At 54.9% G+C, this 19633-nt stretch overlaps 1 protein-coding gene across 1 annotated transcript; it reads right to left on the minus strand.

Annotated features, from left to right (window-relative positions):
* Positions 1–1702: 1702 nt before the first annotated feature.
* Positions 1703–18877, minus strand: PRKCG (protein kinase C gamma). The gene is made up of 18 exons (XM_038527804.1): positions 18422–18877; positions 17774–17805; positions 16720–16802; positions 13005–13116; positions 12712–12843; positions 12045–12201; positions 11273–11407; positions 10757–10844; positions 10459–10488; positions 8646–8798; positions 8188–8376; positions 7308–7399; positions 7167–7229; positions 6826–6964; positions 5702–5782; positions 4219–4326; positions 2862–3002; positions 1703–2655 (listed from the first exon to the last, which is right to left on the minus strand). Exons 1-18 carry the CDS (start codon positions 18589–18591, stop codon positions 2467–2469), a joined length of 2094 nt encoding a protein of 697 aa, XP_038383732.1. The 5' UTR covers positions 18592–18877; the 3' UTR covers positions 1703–2466.
* Between the last annotated feature and the right edge of the window lie 756 nt (positions 18878–19633).

The raw sequence follows: 19633 nt of genomic DNA on the forward strand, positions 1-19633 counted from the left end.
GGCGGACGGCGCCGGGAGCTGGGACCGGCGGCCGCTCATTGGCTACTGCGGAGGAGGGGAGGGGCGGGAGGGGAGGGGGAGGCTGCAGGGAGGGAGGGAGACGGGCCTTGAGAATGGGGGAGGCAGGGAGGGAAGGAGAATAGAAACAGAGGCAGAGAGCCCGAGAGGGGCAGGGGCACACCGAGAGGCCGAGAGCCCGAGCGGAGGAGCTCAAGTCCCACCGAGACCTCGAGGCTGAGAAATTCTGAGACTCGCAGGTCTGGAGACTGGGGGACCCACAGAGCTGGCCTGAGAGAGAGACAGAGAGAGGAGAGGCAGAGATCAAGTCTAAGACCCCCGCTGCCCTCGGGCTCAGAGCTTCTGGGGCTCTGGAAGTGGACAGGTCCGAGAGACAGACAGAGAGAGACAGGGAGACGCTCAGAGGCCCCGGGCTGAGAGATGCTGAGACCCAGAGACCTTGAGCCAGGGAAAGAGACAGACGAGAGAGAAAGAGACCCTGTGAAGGAGAGAGAGCAGGGGCAATCCTGGGGCTCCCCTGATGCGGACTGGGGCTCTGGGCAGGCCTGGGGCGGAGCCTGGGGTCTGGGCGGCTGGAGGAGGCGGGAGGGGGCGTCCCGGGCCGGGGTCCCCGGAGCAGCAGGCGGGCGCAGAGCGGAGCCGGGTCCTGCAGCCGCCGCGGAGCCGGGAGCCGGGCCAGCCACCCCCCACCGCCGTGATGTCAGCGGGGCCACTCTTAAAGGGGCAGGCCGCCCGCCGAGGGTCGGAGCGGGGGCTGGGGGCCGCGGGCAGAGCATGGGGGTACTGCCGCGGTGCTGGGGGAGCCACGGGGAGCCCCGACATCCAACTGGACCGAGTACCGGAAACCCAAGAGCCTGCAGAGACGAAGAGACGCCAGGGCTCCCCGAGGGAGCCTACGAAGCTTTGGGGCTCAGTCCCCTCCAAACACACAGACGTAGGCACACCAATTCAACTGGCCTGCCCCAGACCCGGGACTACATTTTCCAGCAGCCTTGGCGGTGAAAGGCCGCACCTGGGGGAAGGGTCCGCCGCGGTGTCTGCTGGGAACTGTAGTCCGTTGGGACTGTGCTTTCCACTCCACCCCCTCGCAAGTGGGCCAAGGCAAAGAGGCCGGGAGGGCTCGTCAGCCCCTCTCCGGCCTCGGTGGCTGGCTCTCAAGCTCACAGGCTCTGTTTGTTTTCTCTGTGGTGGGGTCTCCCAGGTCTCTCAACAGGAGGGTTGGTTGGCTTTCATCTCTCAGGATTGCCCCCAACCCCGTCCCAGTCTGGGGGGCTCAGTGTGAGTCTGTGAGCTTCTGTCTTGCTCTGGGTGAGTAGGTGCATGCTACTGTCCCTGTGCTGGGGCGTCTCTACCTGATACCCCCCGTGGTCTGTGCGTTCATGCCTACCTCCTCGTGCAGGTGCCCTCTGGTCCTCTCTGGGGCACTTATGCCTCCCCCCACGTCTCGTCTCTGCTCCTTCCCTCTTGCTCTGTGGGTACCTTCTCCCCACTTTATGCATCTCGGTGCTTTCCCTCTCTCTGCCCCCTCCCCAGCCTGTGTGTGTGTTTCCGTGTACAGTGTCCCACCTCCACACCCCCTTCATTCTGCAAGCTTAGAAGAAAACATCCAAACACTTCAGCATCAGCATCCCAAATTTATTCTCCAGCAGCTGTGGCCGGGTGGGAGAGCCAAAGAGAAGAGTGGGCGCAGGGGGGGGGGGGGGGGGGAGGAGGAGAGTCCCAGAGAGTGGCAGGCACGGGCTGGTGGGGAGGGGGTTCCGAGCAGGACTGGAGCCATGCACCTGGCAGGCGAGCAGTGATGGGTTTAGGGTGGGGGGTCTAGAACAAAAGCTGATTGAGAACAGCTGGGGTAAGAATCCTTCATACATCCCAGGAATTCCTAGAGTGTAGAAAAGGAGTGCTGGAGCATGGGGGCACAGCCTCCCATTTAGTCCAGAATGGAGTGGAGGTGGAGGGGGGGTAAGTCAGAGGTAGGGGTTTGTTCTGGAATCCAAGTCTGGAACAGCCCACCCCATGAGACTATTTCCCAGAAAGAAAGAAAAAAGAAAGAAAGAAAAGAAAAGAAAAGAAAAGAAAAGAAAAGAAAAGAAAAGAAAAGAAAAGAAAAGAAAAGAAAAACAAGACGCACAGATTCTACCAAAATGGAGTCTAGAACCCCATGGAATTGAGATAGTGGTACTGGTTCTGGAACCTGGTAGAGCAGAGTCCAGAATACCGAGGTGGGTGAGAATCCAGGGCTCAGCACAGCAGAGTCTAGAACACGGTAAGGCCCTAGAGACTGCATGGAGTTTAGAATGCCAGGAACGCTTGGGAGGGGCATCTAGCATCCACAGGGCAGAGGCTAGAATGTTGGGGAGCAAGATCTAAATTGGAAAGGGGGGGTGGGGGTGGGTGCTAAGGCCGGCGCGGGAAGGGAGTGCTGGGGACACCTCGTGGCGACAGGAGAGATTACATGACGGGCACAGCCGGTGGGCTGATGGGGCTGCGGGCGTCCGGGTGCACGAAATCCGGGTTCACGTAGGTGAAGCCTTGGAAATCCGCCTGGTCGATGCTGGCCAAAACTAGGCGGTCTGGCGGGGTCAGCGCTGGCGCAGCCCGCGTGAAGAATTTGTCGAAGTTCTCGCCGCTGCGTCCACACTGGGAGACATGGGGAGAGAAGGATGAAGTTCTCCTCCCTCCCTGGGTGTCCCTCTGTGGCCCCTCCATCCATCACTTGTTTCCTTTGGAATCTCTGCGCAATCTTCCTGGCAGAGGAAGCCCCCCCTCCCCCGCACAAACGGGAACTGGAGCTCCTGGGCACCCCCACCCCTGGGGACCAAGGCTGTCTCCGCAAGGTGGCTGACCGGGCGGGGTCTGAACGGAGGCGCGATCTCCAGTCGCTCCAAGCGCTCCCAGTCCATCCAGCGGAAAAAGCCGTGAGCACGGATGGCAGGCTCCCCGTCTGGCCCCGAGCCCAGGCGCTTCGCTGGGTGCTTGGTTAGGAACTGTGGAAAACACAGAGACAGACAGACAGACAGAGTCCCCGACAGGGAGGCACACAGAAGGAGCAGGAGAGAAAGACAGGAACAGAGACACGGCAGAGACCCAGAGAGAGAAGAACAGCAAAGGGGGAACAGGGGTGGGGAGGCGGGCAGAAAGAAGAATGGGGGAGAAACAGTGAGAATGAGATAGGTGAGCTCCAAACCCAGAGACCCAGGGACAGAGAGAGAAAGAGAGAAGAATCAGGGCATCCGTGTATGGGGGGCAAGAACCCCAGAAGGAGGAAGCGGACATGGGAAGAATCCCCAAAAGGGACAGAGGAGGAGGAGAGGAGAGAGAAAAGAGAGGGATGAAGGGAGCCCAAGGGAGAGACAGTGATTGGAGACCCAGAGCAAAGGGGCATAGAGATCCCAAGACAGGGGGAGATAGAGACCCAGGGAAAGTGGGAAATAGGCAGATGTTGGGGGGGAAGCAGAGATGCAGAAAGAGAGGAGGATGGAGACCCCAGAGGCAAGCCCCCAGAGAGAAGGGTAGAGAAGGCGGAAACTCAGAGAGAGAGGAGAGGAGTTCCAAAAAGAGGACAGAGACCCAGAGTATGGGTGTATGGGAGTTGGGGGTAGGAGGAGAACACACACCCAGCGACAGGTGGACAGAGATCCCCAGAGAAAAGGTAGAGACACAGGAAGCCCCATCAAATAGAGATGGAGGCAGAGGTGGGAGACAGAACCCAGAGAGGAACAGTCAGAGAGAATAGAGACAGGAGCCAGAAGCAGAAGTGTGCTAAAGCCTGAGAAGCTGCCCCAGGCTAGGCTCTTACTCCTGCATTAACTCCATCACCCCAGTAGGGGAGGGAGGCTCCCAGAGTTTAGGTGGCTTGCCCAAGATCCCACAGGAAGAAAAGTGGCAGGAATTAGGTTCACCTGACCCACCCGGTTCTGGAAACCCACCCTGGCCTTTTAGTACTCCCTGCAGGGAGCTGGGAAGTGGGTGCCGCAGAGAGGAATGAGAGGTCATCCTTAGACCAGAGGTAGCAACAGGGCAGTCATTTAGTGTTCTGATGACTTCTCTGTATCCTACAAACTTTCCCAGCAGATGGAAGTGAAGTAATGTGAGGGGTGGGAGCCTGGTCCTCATGTGCACAGAGATACTGCATGGTATCTGGATGGTTGAGGGTGGGCACAGGAGTTTGTGTGGAGAACCTAGGGGTCAGGGGGCTCTCACCCCCTTGCAGATCGCCACAGCTTCCCGGGAAAGCGACTTGGGGTAAGTGACTGTTTGTTCCATGATGGCCTGAAAGAGCTCTTCCTCATCCTCCCCATCAAAAGGGGGCTGAGGAAATAGAGGGATAGAGTCAGAGCTTGACAAACTGCCTCTCCCCACCTTCCACACCCTCATCACCAACCATGAACATGAACACCCCCCCCCTCTGACATCCTAGGGAAAAATTTAAACAAGCCATCAAAGCTTTATCTCTCTCTCTCTCTCTCAGACTCTCTGGTTTCCTAACTCAGATGCACCAGCTCTCTGCACCTCTTTGCTGTTCTGTCTTGCTCTGCTATGCAAATCAGCAGGGTGTTAATTAGACAATATGTCATTTAAATAGAAGAGAGACAAAAAAATACAGGAAAAACTGTAAAAGCATTCTCTTGGTTGGATGAGTGGCTTCCAGTCTTCTGGGATTAGGAAAAGCAATACCAGGGCAAGGATTCTTTTTTTTTTTTTCTTTTTTTTTTCTTTTCTTTTCTTTTTTTTTTTTTTTAAGAGAGAACGAGTGAGAGAGTGAAAAAGAGTGCATGAGTGCAGGAGTAGGGGAGAGGAGAGTAAGGAATAGAGGGGGAGAGAGAGAGAATCCCAAGCAGGCTCCATACCCAGCATGGAGCCCAACATAGGGCTTGATCTCACAACCCTGAGATCATGACCTGAGCTGAAATCAAGAATCCAATGTTTATCTTACTGAGCCACCTAGGTGCTCCCCCCACCCCCCAAGGCAAGGATTCTTAATGTGGGGTCTAGGAGGTCCGTTTATACAATTGAGGGGGGAAAGTACATCTTTATTTTGTAAAATCTCTAATTGAAATTTACCATTCCCATTCAATTATGAATGTATGCAAAAACCACAATAGTAGTACTTGTGACTTCATCACCAACAGAAATCACAGATATTTTCCTAGCACATTGGATTTACAGCTATCTCAAAATATTAGTCATCTCAACTTGAAGATTGCTGGTAGCCCTTCCTGTTTACTTCCCATCCCTGTGAGATATTACTATTTAATTCATTAATAGGAAATCACATATAGGTCCACATCCCAGTGTTTAATATTTACAAAACTGTATACTTTTAAGTTAAATTTATTTAGTTGGCTTAACTAAGTTAAATTAAAATTTTAAAGGTTTGATAATCATTACAGTGTGATTGATTTCCCTTGTCATCCTATTATTTTATTTCATGCATTTAAGCATATTGTTCTGAGGTGAGGTCCTTGGCACCAAAAAAGTTTAAGAACCTCTGGCCTGTGGGAAAATAATGGTTCAGGACCAAGGACAGCATTATCCAGCAGGACATTCCCAACTGCTTAGCACCCCTCCTGAGAGGCCAGATATCCCTTCCTAATCTGCTCCTTTGAGATAAAGGCCATGTAATGGGTGGCACCCCATGCCATGTTGCCTTTAGCCAATCCAGCCTGTCCCCAGCTTCCCTTACCTGTCCCGCCAGCATCTCATACAGCAGAACCCCAAAGGACCACCAATCAACAGACTTCCCATAGGGCTGGTAGGCGATGATCTGAGGAGGAAGGATGGAAGGTAGGAATCATGGTTTGTGCTTTAAGAGGCCTAAGATCCCTTCTGGCCTCATGCCTGGGAACTGTACCCACTTTAAGTGTTTTCAACACAAACTCTTCCCATTCAGAACTCTCAGGTCAGAGCTCCATTTTTTGGAAAATTCAGAAACAAAATTTACCTACTTAGAACATTCCTTTGGTCCCCAAAATAAAGACTATCTAAGGACCAAGTCAAAAGTTCCGCCCAGCTAGAACAATTAGGTAACTGGACACTCTCCTTACAATAAGAAGAGAGTGCATAAGATGCATAAGTGCTACATTTCAGAGACCAGAGAGTCTTAAATCTGGATGTATTTAAGATTCATCTAGGGGGCTGTTCCTAACCCTAAGAATTCTAGCCTCATTAGGTCAGCGTCAGAGTCAGCAATATGTGTGTGTTTTTCAAAATCTCCGCAGATGATTCTGATACCCAGCCATGTTTTGAAATCATCGACATTGATTACCTGGGCACTAGCATTGTATCACCCTGAATGATTAATAATGGCACCACCAACGCCAGGACCTCCTTCAATTAAAAGAAGTCAGGACCCTCTATCTACTTACATACAGTCAGATCATTAGCTCCAACTCCTTAACAGTCAGAGCATACTCCCCCCACTTGAAATATTCAGGAGACAGCGTTGCACACACTCAGTACTCTGGAGGGACTGGCCCCACATGCTGAGAGGATACCAGATGTAGCCTCCACCTTCCAGAATAGTCCTGTAACAGGTCCTGTTCTCTGAGAACCCTCATGGGCTGGGCCAGTCCTTCTGGGGGACACTCACCCACCTCTCTGCCCATGCCCATGTTGCCAGCTTAGAGACCCTGCTTCACCCACTCAGAATACAGGGTGCACTGGCCTCTCCACCCCGCTTGCTGCTAGACTGCCCACAACTCACGTCAAGACCCCAGGGTTAGGACCCCCATATTTTGGATGTCAGATAACCAGCCACACCCACCAGGCAAATTTGGACCTCGCGGAGAGCAGCAGAGGAAGGGTTACCTCAGGGGCTATGTAGTCTGGGGTCCCGCAGAAAGTGCGGGTTGTGGTTCCGGGAAAGACGTTTTCCTTACACATGCCAAAGTCAGTGATTTTGATGTGTCCTTCGGCATCAAGCATCACGTTGTCTAGCTTCAAGTCCCTGGGGGTGGGAGGTAGAAAGGATAGGATTGAGGGAAGGGTAGAGTTCAACTGGCTGGACCAGCAAGGTTTTGTTTGTTTTGTTGTTAAGTAAGCTCAATGTCCCAAGTGGGGGCCAGCCAGGTGCCCCCTAGAGCCCGAATCTGATCCCTTTCCCTCTGGGGCCTGACGTCCTCCACTGAAAGGCCCGGACAACTCCTCACCGGTAGATGATGCCCTGATTGTGCAGGAAGAAGAGCCCGATGGCGATTTCGGCAGCGTAGAACCTGGAGAAGGAGGCAGGAGCCTGAGGTCAAATGCTGGGCTCCTCCTCCCCCGCCCCCCCTCTCTTGGCCCAGACTCACGCTGCATGAGGCTCCTTAAATTTGCCCAACTGCTGAATGTGGTACATCAAGTCGCCTCCGGTGACATACTCCATCACAAAATACAGGCGATCCTGGGGCGGAGAGGGGAGGGCAGGGCTTAGAGGCGGGGACACCCTGGGCAGAGGGCAGGACATATCCATCACCGCCCACTGCAGACTAACTGGAAAGTGTCGGGACCCACCCAGTCAGAAATCCGGAGCAGCGGGGAGGTCCCGAGGACCCTAAGCCAGGCACCCTCCCGCGGCGGCTCCGAACGGCTCCCACCCTCTTGGAACGGAAGACTGAAGCCCACCATTCCCTGGACACCCCATGGGGCACCACCACCTCTTCCCCCCACGTCCTCACACAAACACAACCCTGGCCACCTGTTAGGAACCAGAAGTGTTTCGGGCCCCACCTGCAAGTGACAATAATTTCCCTTTATATCCAGGAAGCCAGCTCTGTTTATCCAGAGCTTTCTTAAGTAGTCATGCCCTCTCAAACCTCTGATGGTTCTCGCTTCTGGTTCTGTCCCTGGACTTCGGGGACACGCCCCGAGTCTATCCAGACCTTATCTCAGAATCCGAAGGTGACGACCTCATTACGTGGAGCCCATCTTTTGGCAGGCCACTCGGCAGCCACCCTCCTGCCCGCGCGCGCCCTTTACTTGGGACTCCTTCGCTCAGGGCACCTCCACTCAAGCCCGGGCTCAGGCCACGCCCAGCAGGCGCCCACACCCCACCTCTGGCCACGCCCAACAGACACCCACCCCTCTGCCAGGCCCAGTCAGAGTGCAGGCAGTTCTTTGGCCTCGCTGTCCGCTCCGGATTCCCCAGCAGATGTCTGACCTGAGCCAGTCTCTGCGCCCCCCGCCCCTTACCGGGGTCTGGAAAGTGGAGTGCAGTTGGGTGAGAAAGTGGGGCCGGCCTCCCGGGCCTCGGCCCCCCAGGGCCAGCACTCGCTTCTCCACCAGGGTGCAGTCCACATCGTCATCCTGGACAATCACATCCTTCTTCAGGATCTTGATGGCGTAGAGCTCATCTGAGCCCCTGCGCTCAGCCAGCATCACCTAGGGACAGAGGCCCATTTTGGAAACCCCTCCCTTTCAGGGACACAGAAAGGAAATCCCAGGTTCTTCCTGACTCTCTCTCTCAGAGGACCAGGTGCCCTGGTTTTGCTGAGCACTGTCTTAAAGCACTCAGGGGTCCCATAGAGTCATCTTTGGGGGACTCAGTAGCCTAGAGTCCCTCCCTATGTACCTCTTCCCTAAGGACAGAAATCTGATCTCCCCTACCCCCAGACATCCTCCCCTTCCCGAGAGAAGCCAGGGAGGCCAACCTTCCCAAAACTGCCTTTTCCTAGAACCATGAGGAAGCTGAAGTCAGAGATGTGCAGACGTCCGGGGCTTGTCCCAAAGAAACAGCGCTTGGAGTCGGTGGGACTAGGGGATGGAGAGGGGATGGGAGAGGAAGAAGGACCCATCCGCACCCGCTGTGAGAAAGGAGAGAAAGCCAGAGGCAGTCAGATTCCAGGCAGGGATAAGGAGATGCCCCTGAGAGACACAGCATCCAAGAATGAAAGGGTCGGGGAGCGACAGAGACAAAAAGAAAGTTGTCTCTGCCCCCCACCCCTTGGCTTCAGAACTTGTACTGATTTTCCAGAGCCTGGAGGGCTGATCATTTAACTAAGACTCAGATTACAGATTACCATATGACATTAGATAACTCTGTTATCACCCCATCTTATTTTTTATTTTTAAGTAATCTCTCCATCTAACGTGGGGCTCAAACTCACAACCCCAACATCAAGTCTCACACTCCACTAACTGAGCCCACCAGGTGGTCTCACTCCCACTTTAGAGAAGAGGAAATCGGCACAATGACATTAAATAACTTGCCCAAAGTTACACAGCAGATGAAAAAGCAGAGCCAGAAATAAAAATCCATTAAAGCCGAGACTGTGTCTCCCTCTTTTCTGTGTCTTCAGCATCGCCCAGCACAGAGGGTGTTGAATGGATGAAGGTCTCTCAGGACGCAAGTGCTGAGCACCCTTCCTATTGCTCAACCTTCAGAGCACACCCAGAATCTGAACACCTTTACCACCACTGCCTCCCGTTCCTACCACCTGAGTCTCCACAGAGCCTCCTTCCCCTTTCCCCTCTGCCTCCATCATCTCTTCTCTAAACAAAGCAGGGTCTTGTTCAGATCTAAACCACCTCAGGCCACCTTTGATGCTCCCACACACCCCTACCACATCTTACCCAGTTTAAAAGCTAAAATCCTTCTAGTGAATGACAAGTCACACCCCTTCCCTCTCTGACTTAACTTATTTTTTCCCATCCTCTACCCCCTTCAGCCCCACTGTCCTCCTTGCTGTGCTACAGATACTCTCAGCCTTCTCCCACCACAGGGCCTTTGTGCCTGCTCTTCCCTCTGCCTAGAAGGCTTTCCATCCTTCAGCCTAGCAATCTGATCCCCATCTCCTGTGCCTGGAGAATCTTGCACTTCCTCTGGGACTCACCCCCCACCCCCAAGCTTTGTCTGGCTCTCCCAGGCTATGCCAGGTGCTTCTGGTACTCCCCAGTGCCTGAGGCTACTACCTCCATTATCAAACACATTCCTTCCTGGTAGATGTCTCCATCTATAACTTTCTCCTACTTTGAAATTGGAGCTCCCTAGGGAATGGACTGATTCTTCTCCCAGAAAGGGTTTGGGTTATGTGACACATCAGAAAATAGGTGTGGAGTGAGTGAGAAAACAAACGGAGGAGAAAAGGCCACAGTGATAAATAGAAAAACTCAAGGATCCATTCAGGTGTCACCTCCTCAGGGAAATCCCTCCCTGACCACTTCCCCCTGCCCCCCCAGGCTGGCTTAGCACCTCCTCTAGGCTTCTCAGAGTCCTGGGTTACCTCTAACATAGAACATCATACTGGAATTTCTGACAGTATCCCTACCTGGGGGACTTGCTTAAGGGTCAGGTTCACCTCCAAAGTGCTTGGTTTACTCAGCAATCACAAGACCTGTGCACAGGTCTGTGCCCAGCCCATGTGTGTGGAAATGAAAACAAGTATCAGAGGAGCGAGATGTGGGGAGAGAGAGGCAGACCACCGGAATGAGACGGTCTCCATTCCAGGCCTGAGCTCTACTCACTTCATACAGTTCCAGGGGGTAGTTACAGGCCTGAGGGAGAAGAAAGCCAAAGTCAGAGCCCCCAGAGAGGTAGGAGGCTGCCCTACAGCAGAGGGTGGGGACTCCAAACCCCCAAGCCCAGGAATGGTTAGGAACTCTAATTCTCATCATACCCTGGGGCAGGAGTCCCTTAGAAAAGCACAGGGAGGAACCCCAGGGTCTTCTGGGAATTGTAGTCCCGGGACCACTGGGCAACCAGCCTCTCTGAGCTGTGGGCAGCAGGGCTGGGCTTCCCCTGGGGGAAGCGGGACCTGAATACCTCAAACTTCTGGAGGAGGCTGCAGTTGTCAGCATCAGCCACAGGCACATTGTAATACTCGCCCTCCTCCTGGTTCAGTAACTTGTACCTGAAGTACAGACGGAGACCAGAGCAGGGCAGGAGGCAGGGAGGAGGGGAGTATATGAAGGAGAGGCAGAGGGATCACAGTGGGGGTGGGTGGGGCGGGAGAGACGCAGAAAGAAAGACAGAGATGGGGAGAGAAAGAGTGAGATAAGGAGAGAAGGACCGGGTGGGGGGAGACGGGAAGACAGGTGGGGAGGACGGAGGCGGGGCAGGGGAGACGGGGAAACAGATGACAATGGAGACAGGGAGACGGGATGGGGAAGAGGGACAGGAATGGGGAGACAGGGGAAAGGGACAGGAGCAAATGGGGTGGGAGGAGAGGCATAGGGGACAAGAGAGGGAGGTGGAATGATGATGACCTGGAAGACAGAGAAAACAGCCAGAGGAGACCGAGAGACCCAGGTACAGCCTCCACCCCTGCCCCGCCCTCACCAGCCATCCACGGGTGCCTTGAGCAGCTCCGAGACCCCGAAGGACATGGCACCCATGAAATCGTTGCGGGAAGTCCGGTCCCAGTCCCACACCTCCACGCTGAGCCGGCGCTCCACGTCCCCCGGCTTCAGGTTGCTGCAGGAAGGGTGGGGCAGAGTGAGGTCCAGCTCCGCCTTCCCTGCCTCCCCTCTCCTCAGTGCTGGAGGATTCCCTCTCTCAGGGGGAGCTGGGGTCTGTTCCTGCTCTCTGAAGTGTCCTGTCATCTCTGATCCTTTCCAAGAGGGCCTCCCCCAATATGGGGATCGTGAGTACATGCAGAGGGCTCGGTCTCTCTCCCTTCCACCCACATCCTGGGCTCCTTCCCATCCCTGTCCCATCCTTCTCTCCAGATCTCTCTCCTGTCTCCGTGCGTGCTTTCTTCTGGGTTTCTGTCCTTCTGTCTTTCTGTTAATTAGCTTCTCTTTCTCTTCTTGCTACCCACCCACCACCCCCCTGCTTACACTCCACCCCCTGCACTCTGTCTCTGTGTCTCTTTGGGTTTGCGTCTCCTCTTCTGAGCGCCCTCCATCTCTGTCTCTAAAGTAGTGGGCTTTGATGGAGATTAAATGTGCAGATACGTGTCTCTCGGCTCCCACCACCTTTCTCTGCGAGTTTTTGGGTTCCCTCTGTCCTAACACCTCCCACTATCTGCTCTCCGGGGTCTTGTGGGTCACCAAGACCCTCAGATCATTCTCCGTCAGCCATCACTGCATCCCCTGCACCCGAGGCTCACAACACGAAGGTCTCGTTCCACACAGGGTTTAGCGTGGCTTTCACCGTCCGGGTCTTCTGCTTTGTCAAGTTCCGAGGGTCTGGGATGAGCTTCAGCTTCACATAGGGATCAGACAGACCATTGGGATCCATTGGGATGAGGTTACGGGCCTCGCCAACTGAAAGGGGAAGTGGAGGGGAGACGGGGTTAGATCCAGGAAGAGGCCCCTAAGTCTCCCTTAGTCAGCAGTCAAAAGTCCAAGGTCTCAGCCTTTCTCACGACCCACGTACCCAGAAGACAGGGCAGGAAAGCCCTTTCCCCAGCCAGGGACCCAGAAATCAGACCCAGAACCCCCTCCCCCCAGGACCCCGGAGTGAGGACCCTGGCCATATTACCAATAGCAATCCCGAGCCTCTCCCCCACCCCGCCCCCCGCCAAGTTTTCTCTCCTCCCTCCCTCTCTAGGACCTCGATTAAGAAAGGTCATAAAGAGGCGCTGGAAGTTGCTAAGAGTCAAGGCTGGAGACCCCGCTCCGAGCTGGAAGGGGCATGGCGGGGTGATGTCAGCCCTTGCAGGTGGGGTCAGGAGTGTGGGCCGGACCCGCAGGGGGCGTGGGCAGCGCAGGGGAACAACACTGGCCTTCCCCCTGGGTTTAAGGGCGGGGCCAGACTAGGGAGCGGGGTTCCACCTGTGACATGAATTTCATCTGCAGTAGGTGCTCGGATTTCCAGCTGCAGGCGCCCACGGCGCTCGGTGTGGTCCACCCCGCACAGAGAAGGCACACTGCGCACACAGCGTCGGTGCACGTTCATCTCGCAGCCTGGGGAGTACAAAACGCGAGGTAGCGCGTCCAGCCGCCCCCAACACCAGACTCCATCCCCTAGCATTACCGGAACCCAGACACTGCTCTTTGAAAGGGGCCCCAGAGCTTCAAGCTCTGGCAGGAGCAGCAAGCAGGAGCAGCAAGCGTAGCAGACTCACAGGAGCATTTCATGCCCTGGTGCACCAGCCCGTAGAGCAGGGAGCCACAGTGGTCGCAAAAGGTGGGGCTGCTGTAGCTGTGTAGACGGAACTTATGCTTGTTGCGGGGGTCCTGGAGGCAGAGAGGAGACATCAGAGGGGGTCAGAAGAGAGGGGTGCCCTAGACCTTGGGAGAGGAATCCTTTGAACTTTTCCTCCTCCTCTGCTTTGCTCCCCCCACTCATTCACCCTACAGCATTTACTGACTGCCTGCTGTGTGCTAGGTACTGTTCTTGGTGCCAGGACCCACTGTGGTCCCCATGGAGTTCACTTTCTAGTGGAGGGAGACAGAAAATAAACACTGTGAATAAATAAAATAGTATGATGGATGGTAGGCAATAGGTGCTTTGGAGACAAATGCAGCAGGAAAAGGGACTGCCAGGGGTGGGGATTGAAATTTGCAGAGAGTGATCAGGGAAGGTTTCACTAACAAGGTGGCATTTGGGCAGAACCTGAAGGAGGTGGAGGCTCCTAACCTTCCACAGTCCCTATGCTCCCCACACCTCCCAAAAGCTGTTCTCCAAGGACTTAAGGGCCACGATGAACGCCAAATTGTTCACTGTCAGCCTCTAGCAATGTCTTTCCACTGATGATCCACCTTCTCTGAGCCTCTTGTGAGATGGAAAATATGACCTCTCAGTTATAGGGACCTCTCAGCTCATGAAAGACCAAGTGTAGGGGCACCTGGCTGGCTCAGTGGATGGAGCATGTGACTCTTGATCTCAGGGACATGAGTTCAAGTCCCATATTGAGTGTAGGGATTACTTAAAAAGAAAGTATAAACTGCATAGCAGGGCCTGGCATGTTAAATGTGTTTGGTACTGTTATTCGTGCTGCTGTGGTTACTATTCATGATTTTTTTTTTTAACTATTCATGATTTTATTGCAGTCTCCACTATAGCCCTGGGTTTAAATAGGAGCTGCGCCATTGACCAGCTGTGCGATTTGGGGCAAGGTAGTGCCCAGTTTTGAGCTTCAGTATCCTCTTCTGCCCAGTGGAAATAAACAGTGAATATCTTGAAGTGATGCTAAGTATCCAGAGTCCAATTAAACATGAATTTAGGACACCCGTAAAGCATTCCTTCCCCACTCCTGACAATGTCTGAATGTTAAATAATTTGGTATTTGCCTTTTTCTAGGGAGGCATTGCAAGAGTTATCACTAGGGTGAAAATTCAGGATATTCTTGGGCTTTTATTTATTTTTGCAGTTTAGCGGGGATTCTATTTTGAATGACATATGGAGGGAGGGGGTGGGTGTGATGATCTCTTTCAATACTCTGGGGCTCTAAAGATCTTCAGCTGACCCTAACTCAAAGGGTGCCTGATGCACTAAGTGATATCCTATGTAAAAGGCCTCAGCAGGATGCCTGACGTGCAAGCTCTACCACTCCATGGAGAGAAGCTGCTTTTATTCTCAAGGTGAAATCACTATTTAAAAAAGAGACAGTGCTGAAGCTCTAATTAGATAAATTAGCATCCACATTTTGACTCTGCCCACTACCCAGCTCCATGGCTTCCCCCCACGCCACCCTTTGCAGAGACTCAGGCTTCCTTCCTCTAAAATGGGGCCACGAGGCCTCCCTGTAAAGGAGTCTAATGGAAGTCATGCTGGCCAAGCCCTGATTGCTTCTTTAGCCCTTGATCCATGTAACTTACAACAAGATCAAAAGCATTAAGCAAGGGGGGGAAAAAAGAGTGATGGAGAGGAAGACCTCCTCCTCATTTTTTCCATGTTTCTTCATCAGTAATACCAACAACTTTCCAAGGATAATAATTGATATAGTTTCTCGCCATATTCCAAGTACCATCCCAAGTATTTGACTCATTTAGTTCTCAAAACAACCCTGTAAGGTAGGCATGGTCAGCATCCCCATTTTACAGATGAAAAGCTCAAGAGGTGCAGAGAAGTAAATTAATTTTTGAAAGGTCACAGAACCGATAAATGGTGGAACTGGGATTCAAGTCCAGGCGTTCTGGCTCAGGAGCCCGTGCTCAGATGGGGACAAGAACACCCCACCTTCTGTGTTGTGCAGATTCACTCCTGTATGCAAGATACCTGATGCATGCATGCAACCAGCATTGGATAAATCAGAAGTAGTGTTGGTGGTGGAGGTGGGCAAGCGAGGCGGCTGATCAATGATATATATGGGTGCTAGAACACAGTGGTGCTCAACATATGTTCTGTAAAATCACGTCCTCTTTGTAAACTTCAATTTTCTTCACCTGACCAACTGGCAAGATGTCCCCTGGACTTCTGTAGATCTCCTTGCCCCTTTCTCTCTCTCTCTGCCTCAATTTCTCATTCTGTCTTTCTCCATCTGCTCATCATAAAACTGTCTCTAACTGTATGTCAAGACCTGGGCTAGACTCTTAAGCCACTTGGCTGCATTGAACTATCAAAACAAGCCTGGCAATGTCAAGATTTATGCTGTCCCAACCAGTAGCCACTAACCACATGTGGCTATTTAAGTTTAAATCAGTTCCAATGAAAGGGAACTTAGGGGCATCTGGGTGGCTCGGTAGTTGAGCATCTGCCTTCGGCGAGGGCATGATCCTGGGATCCTGGGATCAAGCCCCGCATCAGGCTCCCTGGAAGGAGTCTGCTTCTCCCTCTGCCTGTGTCTCTGCCTCTCTCTGTGTGTCTCTCATGAATAAATAAATATTTTTTTAAAAAAATAAATAAAAATAAAAAAAATAAAGGGAACTTAGATTTCCATTCCTGGGTCAGAGCAGCCCCTCTGAGGTGCTCCTCTAGCTAGCTAGGTGTGGCTGGTGGCTGTCAGACTGAACAGCGTAGATCCAGGATATTTCCATCATTGCAGAGGGGGGACTGAGCTCAGAGAGAAGCCAGACAGAAAGTGAAGGAGGGACTAGGAGCGGGCCACAGGGTCCACCATTCTTGTAAGATGACCTGATATCCCCGCTGATGGGAGGTGGAGGTAGGGAGGGAGGCTGTGTTTATGTGTGTGTGTGTGTGTGTGTGTGTGTGTGTGTGTGTGCGTGCACGCGCGCAGGCACACACACGCATGGGGTATCTGTACACGCAGATCCTGGAGGACATGTGAATGCATGTGCATGTGTGCGTGTGCATGACAGGGTCTCCCTGGGTCTCCCTCTCTGCATCTTCAAAGTCGTTCTCAATATCTACCATTTTCCATTCCAGCTTGTCTTTCTGGGTATCTGCAGCTCTGTTTCTCTGAGTTTCTTGTCCCTGTCTCAGGCTTGCCTTTTCCTCCCTCCTGGGCTGCTCTGTTCCATTCCTCCCTTGTTCTCTGTCTCAAATCTGTCTTTTTCTGCATTTCTGAGATTCTCTCTCTCTGTCATATGTCAGTGCCTGCATCAATAGTTGTCTCTCTCTCTGTCCCTCAACTCTTCTCTTTTTAAATTTCTTGACCCCTGGATGACAGCCCACCCCTCCAATGCTCTCTCTTCTTTAGTCCATTCACCCTTGCCTCCCCTCTGTCCCCCACCTGTGTCACCAGTCTGTCTCAGCCCCCTCTCATTCCCCCTTTCCAGGCCAAGGGCAGGGAATCTGGGCCAGACTAGCTCTCCCTATCTCTCCAGCCCCCCTCCCCTCCCAGCCTTAAAAATAGCAGGAGAAATTGGGACGGACGCCGAGGGGGTGAGGGCGGGGGCGCGGCCCAAGGAGGAAGAATCAGGTGTCCGGGCACTCACATCCGTCTGGGGGCCCTTCCCAGCGCCTGGACACTCGAAGGTCACAAATTCGTGGCATCGTCGATGAACCACAAAGCTGCAGACTGAAGGTGAGAATCATAGAGACACACACACAGAGAGAGAGAGAGAGAGAGCCCAATACACAGAAAATCAGAAAGAGAGAGATCTCAACAGAAAGAAAAACAGAGAGGGGGACCCCCAAATTGAGAGTTCAAAAGAAAATCAAAGGAAAGCCCACAATATGGAGTGGGGGAAGGAAACCAGGAGATAGAAATTCAGGAGATGGACCCAAAGCCAGAAACAGAGACGCAAAGCATCACAGAGCAGAGGGACCCCAGTGCCCACACAGCCACAGGGAGACACAGAGACAGACCATGAAAGACAGAGGGACAGGGACCCAAGGAGGAAGCAGGATCCCATGGACAGACACAAACCCACAGAGACGAGAAAGCAAGGAAAGAGGCAGGCTGAGGAGGAGAGGAAACAGAAATGTCCTCCGACAGAATGGAGGGAGCAGTGACTTGGGCAGAAGTGAGTCTGGGGGCCGCTGCCGGCCTCCCTCTCCCTGACTCACTCTGTTCTCAGCAGTGGCAGCTGGTGCTCTAGGATTCGCCCCCCTCTCCCGCCCCCCATATCTGCCAGCCCCGCCCGGCCCCCACCCGCCCATCGGTGACCCCACCCGGCCTGCCCCTGCCTAGGACTGTTGGTGTTGTCATGGTGACAGCAGCTTGGGGGGGGGGCTCTGACTTCGCATCTCCAGCCCCCCCTTGAGCTCCCCTTTTCCAAATCTCCCTGTTCCCATGGCAACAGATTCTCCAAATATCTGTCCCCACCTGGAGCCGGCCGAGGGAGGGGCCCTCAGTACCACCTCCGCGGTGGCCCCGCCGTCAGAGCTCCCTCCCCACCGCAGGCTGTGTCTCTGCCACACCCCCCACCCCGGGCTCCCCCGCGCCTCTCTGGGGACCAAAGAACACGTGTGTCAAGCCTCCTGGGCTGTGGGGCCCCAGCCTCCACCCTCCTGAGGGTCCTGGGAGTCCTGGTGCCCAGCTCTTACCTTGACATTGCAGGCCCTGTTTTCCAATGCCCCTGCAAGATCAAGGATCAGAGGTCAGTGCAGCACAGGGTGCCTGGGCCTCCCACCTCTGCGAGCCTCACTGCGCCTTGTTCCCTCTGTGACCAGGACCCCGGAGTGGAGCCCCAGCTGTCTCTTGTTCTAGAACCCAGAAATTCTGGCCCTCAGCCCTTCTCTCAGACCCATGAGTCGGGGGTCCCCCAGCCCCGCCTCCCTCGGACCCAGGAGGAGTCCAGGCCCCCAACCCCTCTTCCCTCAGATTAGGGAGTCTGGGGCCCCTAGCCCCTCCCCCCCTCAGACCCAGGGGTCCAGGTCCCCCAAGCCCCTCCTCTCTCAGACCCAGGAATCTGGGCCCCCAGCCCCTCCTCCCTCAGACTCAGGAGTCGGGGTCCCCAGCCCCCTCCTCTCTGACTCAGGAGTCGGGGTCCCCAGCCCCCTCCTCTCTGACTCAGGAGTCTGGGTCCCCAGCCCCCTCCTCCCTCAGACTCAGGAGTCTGGGTCCCCAGCCCCTTCCTACCCTAGGACCAGGAGCCAGGGCTGCAGCCCTCTTCTCCATCACTCAGGGGTCTGGGGTGACATGTCTCCACCCATCGTTCCCTCCTCCCTCAGGCCCCCAGCCCCTTCCCTCACCAGATGAAGTCGGTGCAGTGGCTGCAGAAGGTTGGCTGCTTGAAGAAGCGGGCGGTGAACTTGTGACTCTTGACTTCGTGGACCACCTTCTGCCTCAGAGCCCCCTTTCTGCAAAACAGGGGCCGGGGTCCCCCTTCTGAATCGCCTCCGCCGGGGCCCAGGCCTGCCATGGCCCCAGGAACGTTGCAGGGACCAGGATCCTGCCTTTCTGGGGGAAACAGGTGGAAGGACGAGGAGCCGGAGACTCGAGACTCGGGAGAGCCCTGAGCCACGGGGAGATTGCGAGGAGGGAAGGAGAGGGGCGAGGCACCTCCAGGCGCGGAGTGCAGGGCAGGGAGCCGCACCCCGGGGCGCGCCGGCTCCGCCAGGGGGAGCGGGCGGGCAAGGCGGAGAGCCGAGGGCAGGGCGCCGAGGAGCCGGAGGCAAGGGCGGCGGCGGCGGGAGCTCCAGCTCAGGCACCTGCTGAAATGTGGGAGCCCCAGCTGGGGGGAGGCGTTGCCATGACGACCGAGGGGCGGGGTTTCGGCTTAAAGGCGTCCCCCCTCCCTGAGACTCGGGACAAATGCCCCTCCCCCGGCACACGTGCGCACACCCACTCCGGGGGCTGGCTGGAGGGAGGGGGCATCCTCTGCGCGGTGCCCTGCCCCCACCGCCGGCCGGGGCCTGCTCCCACTGGGGTACCTGTGCAGGTCCCGGCAGCCCGCTGAGACTCCGCTCGGATCTCTGGGCTTCTGCCGGTGTCACTGCTTCATTGCACAAACTTTGTATTCAGGGCTGGGGGCCCAGTGGTGAACGGAGAGGCCTGGCGTCTCACTCTGCGGCTCTTCAAGTCTTGACTCTCTCTGGGCCTGGGTCACTGTGTCTGCCCGCGCTCTGTCCCTGTCCCAGGGGTCCTGGCTTCTATTTCTCTGTGTGTCTCTGCCTGTGCCTGTGGCCATGCTGTGACCCTCTCTGGGTCTTGGTGTCCCTCGGCTTCTCACCAGATGTCTCCATCGTCCCTGACTCTCTCCCTCTTCCTACCTCTGTCTCTGTGGCTCTCTCCCTGCCTCTCTCCATAGGGCAGTGACTGGGGTTCCCAGGAGCCCCCTCCCTCTGTGAGAATCTGTGTCTGTCGCCCCACCCCTTCACCCCTCTGGGTCCCCAGTCTGCGAGCCTCCTTGTCTTCGCCTCTTCCTCCTCCTCTGTGTCCAGCCCTCCCTCAGACCCACTGTC

The sequence above is a fragment of the Canis lupus genome, chromosome 1 (assembly GCF_011100685.1).
Source record: "Canis lupus familiaris isolate Mischka breed German Shepherd chromosome 1, alternate assembly UU_Cfam_GSD_1.0, whole genome shotgun sequence".
NCBI lineage: Eukaryota > Metazoa > Chordata > Mammalia > Carnivora > Canidae > Canis > Canis lupus.

Bases quoted from the DNA above. Each gene is read 5' to 3' on its own strand.
- PRKCG (XM_038527804.1), bottom strand. From the start codon at position 18,591: ATGGCAGGCCTGGGCCCCGGCGGAGGCGATTCAGAAGGGGGACCCCGG. The intron at 7,400-8,187 runs GTAAGGGGCGGG...TCTCCGCCCCAG, and splicing joins ACTCCACTTTCCAGACCCCG to GATCGCCTGTATTTTGTGAT. The intron at 6,965-7,166 runs GTGAGGAGTTGT...TCCCACCCCCAG, and splicing joins AATCAGGGCATCATCTACCG to GGACTTGAAGCTAGACAACG.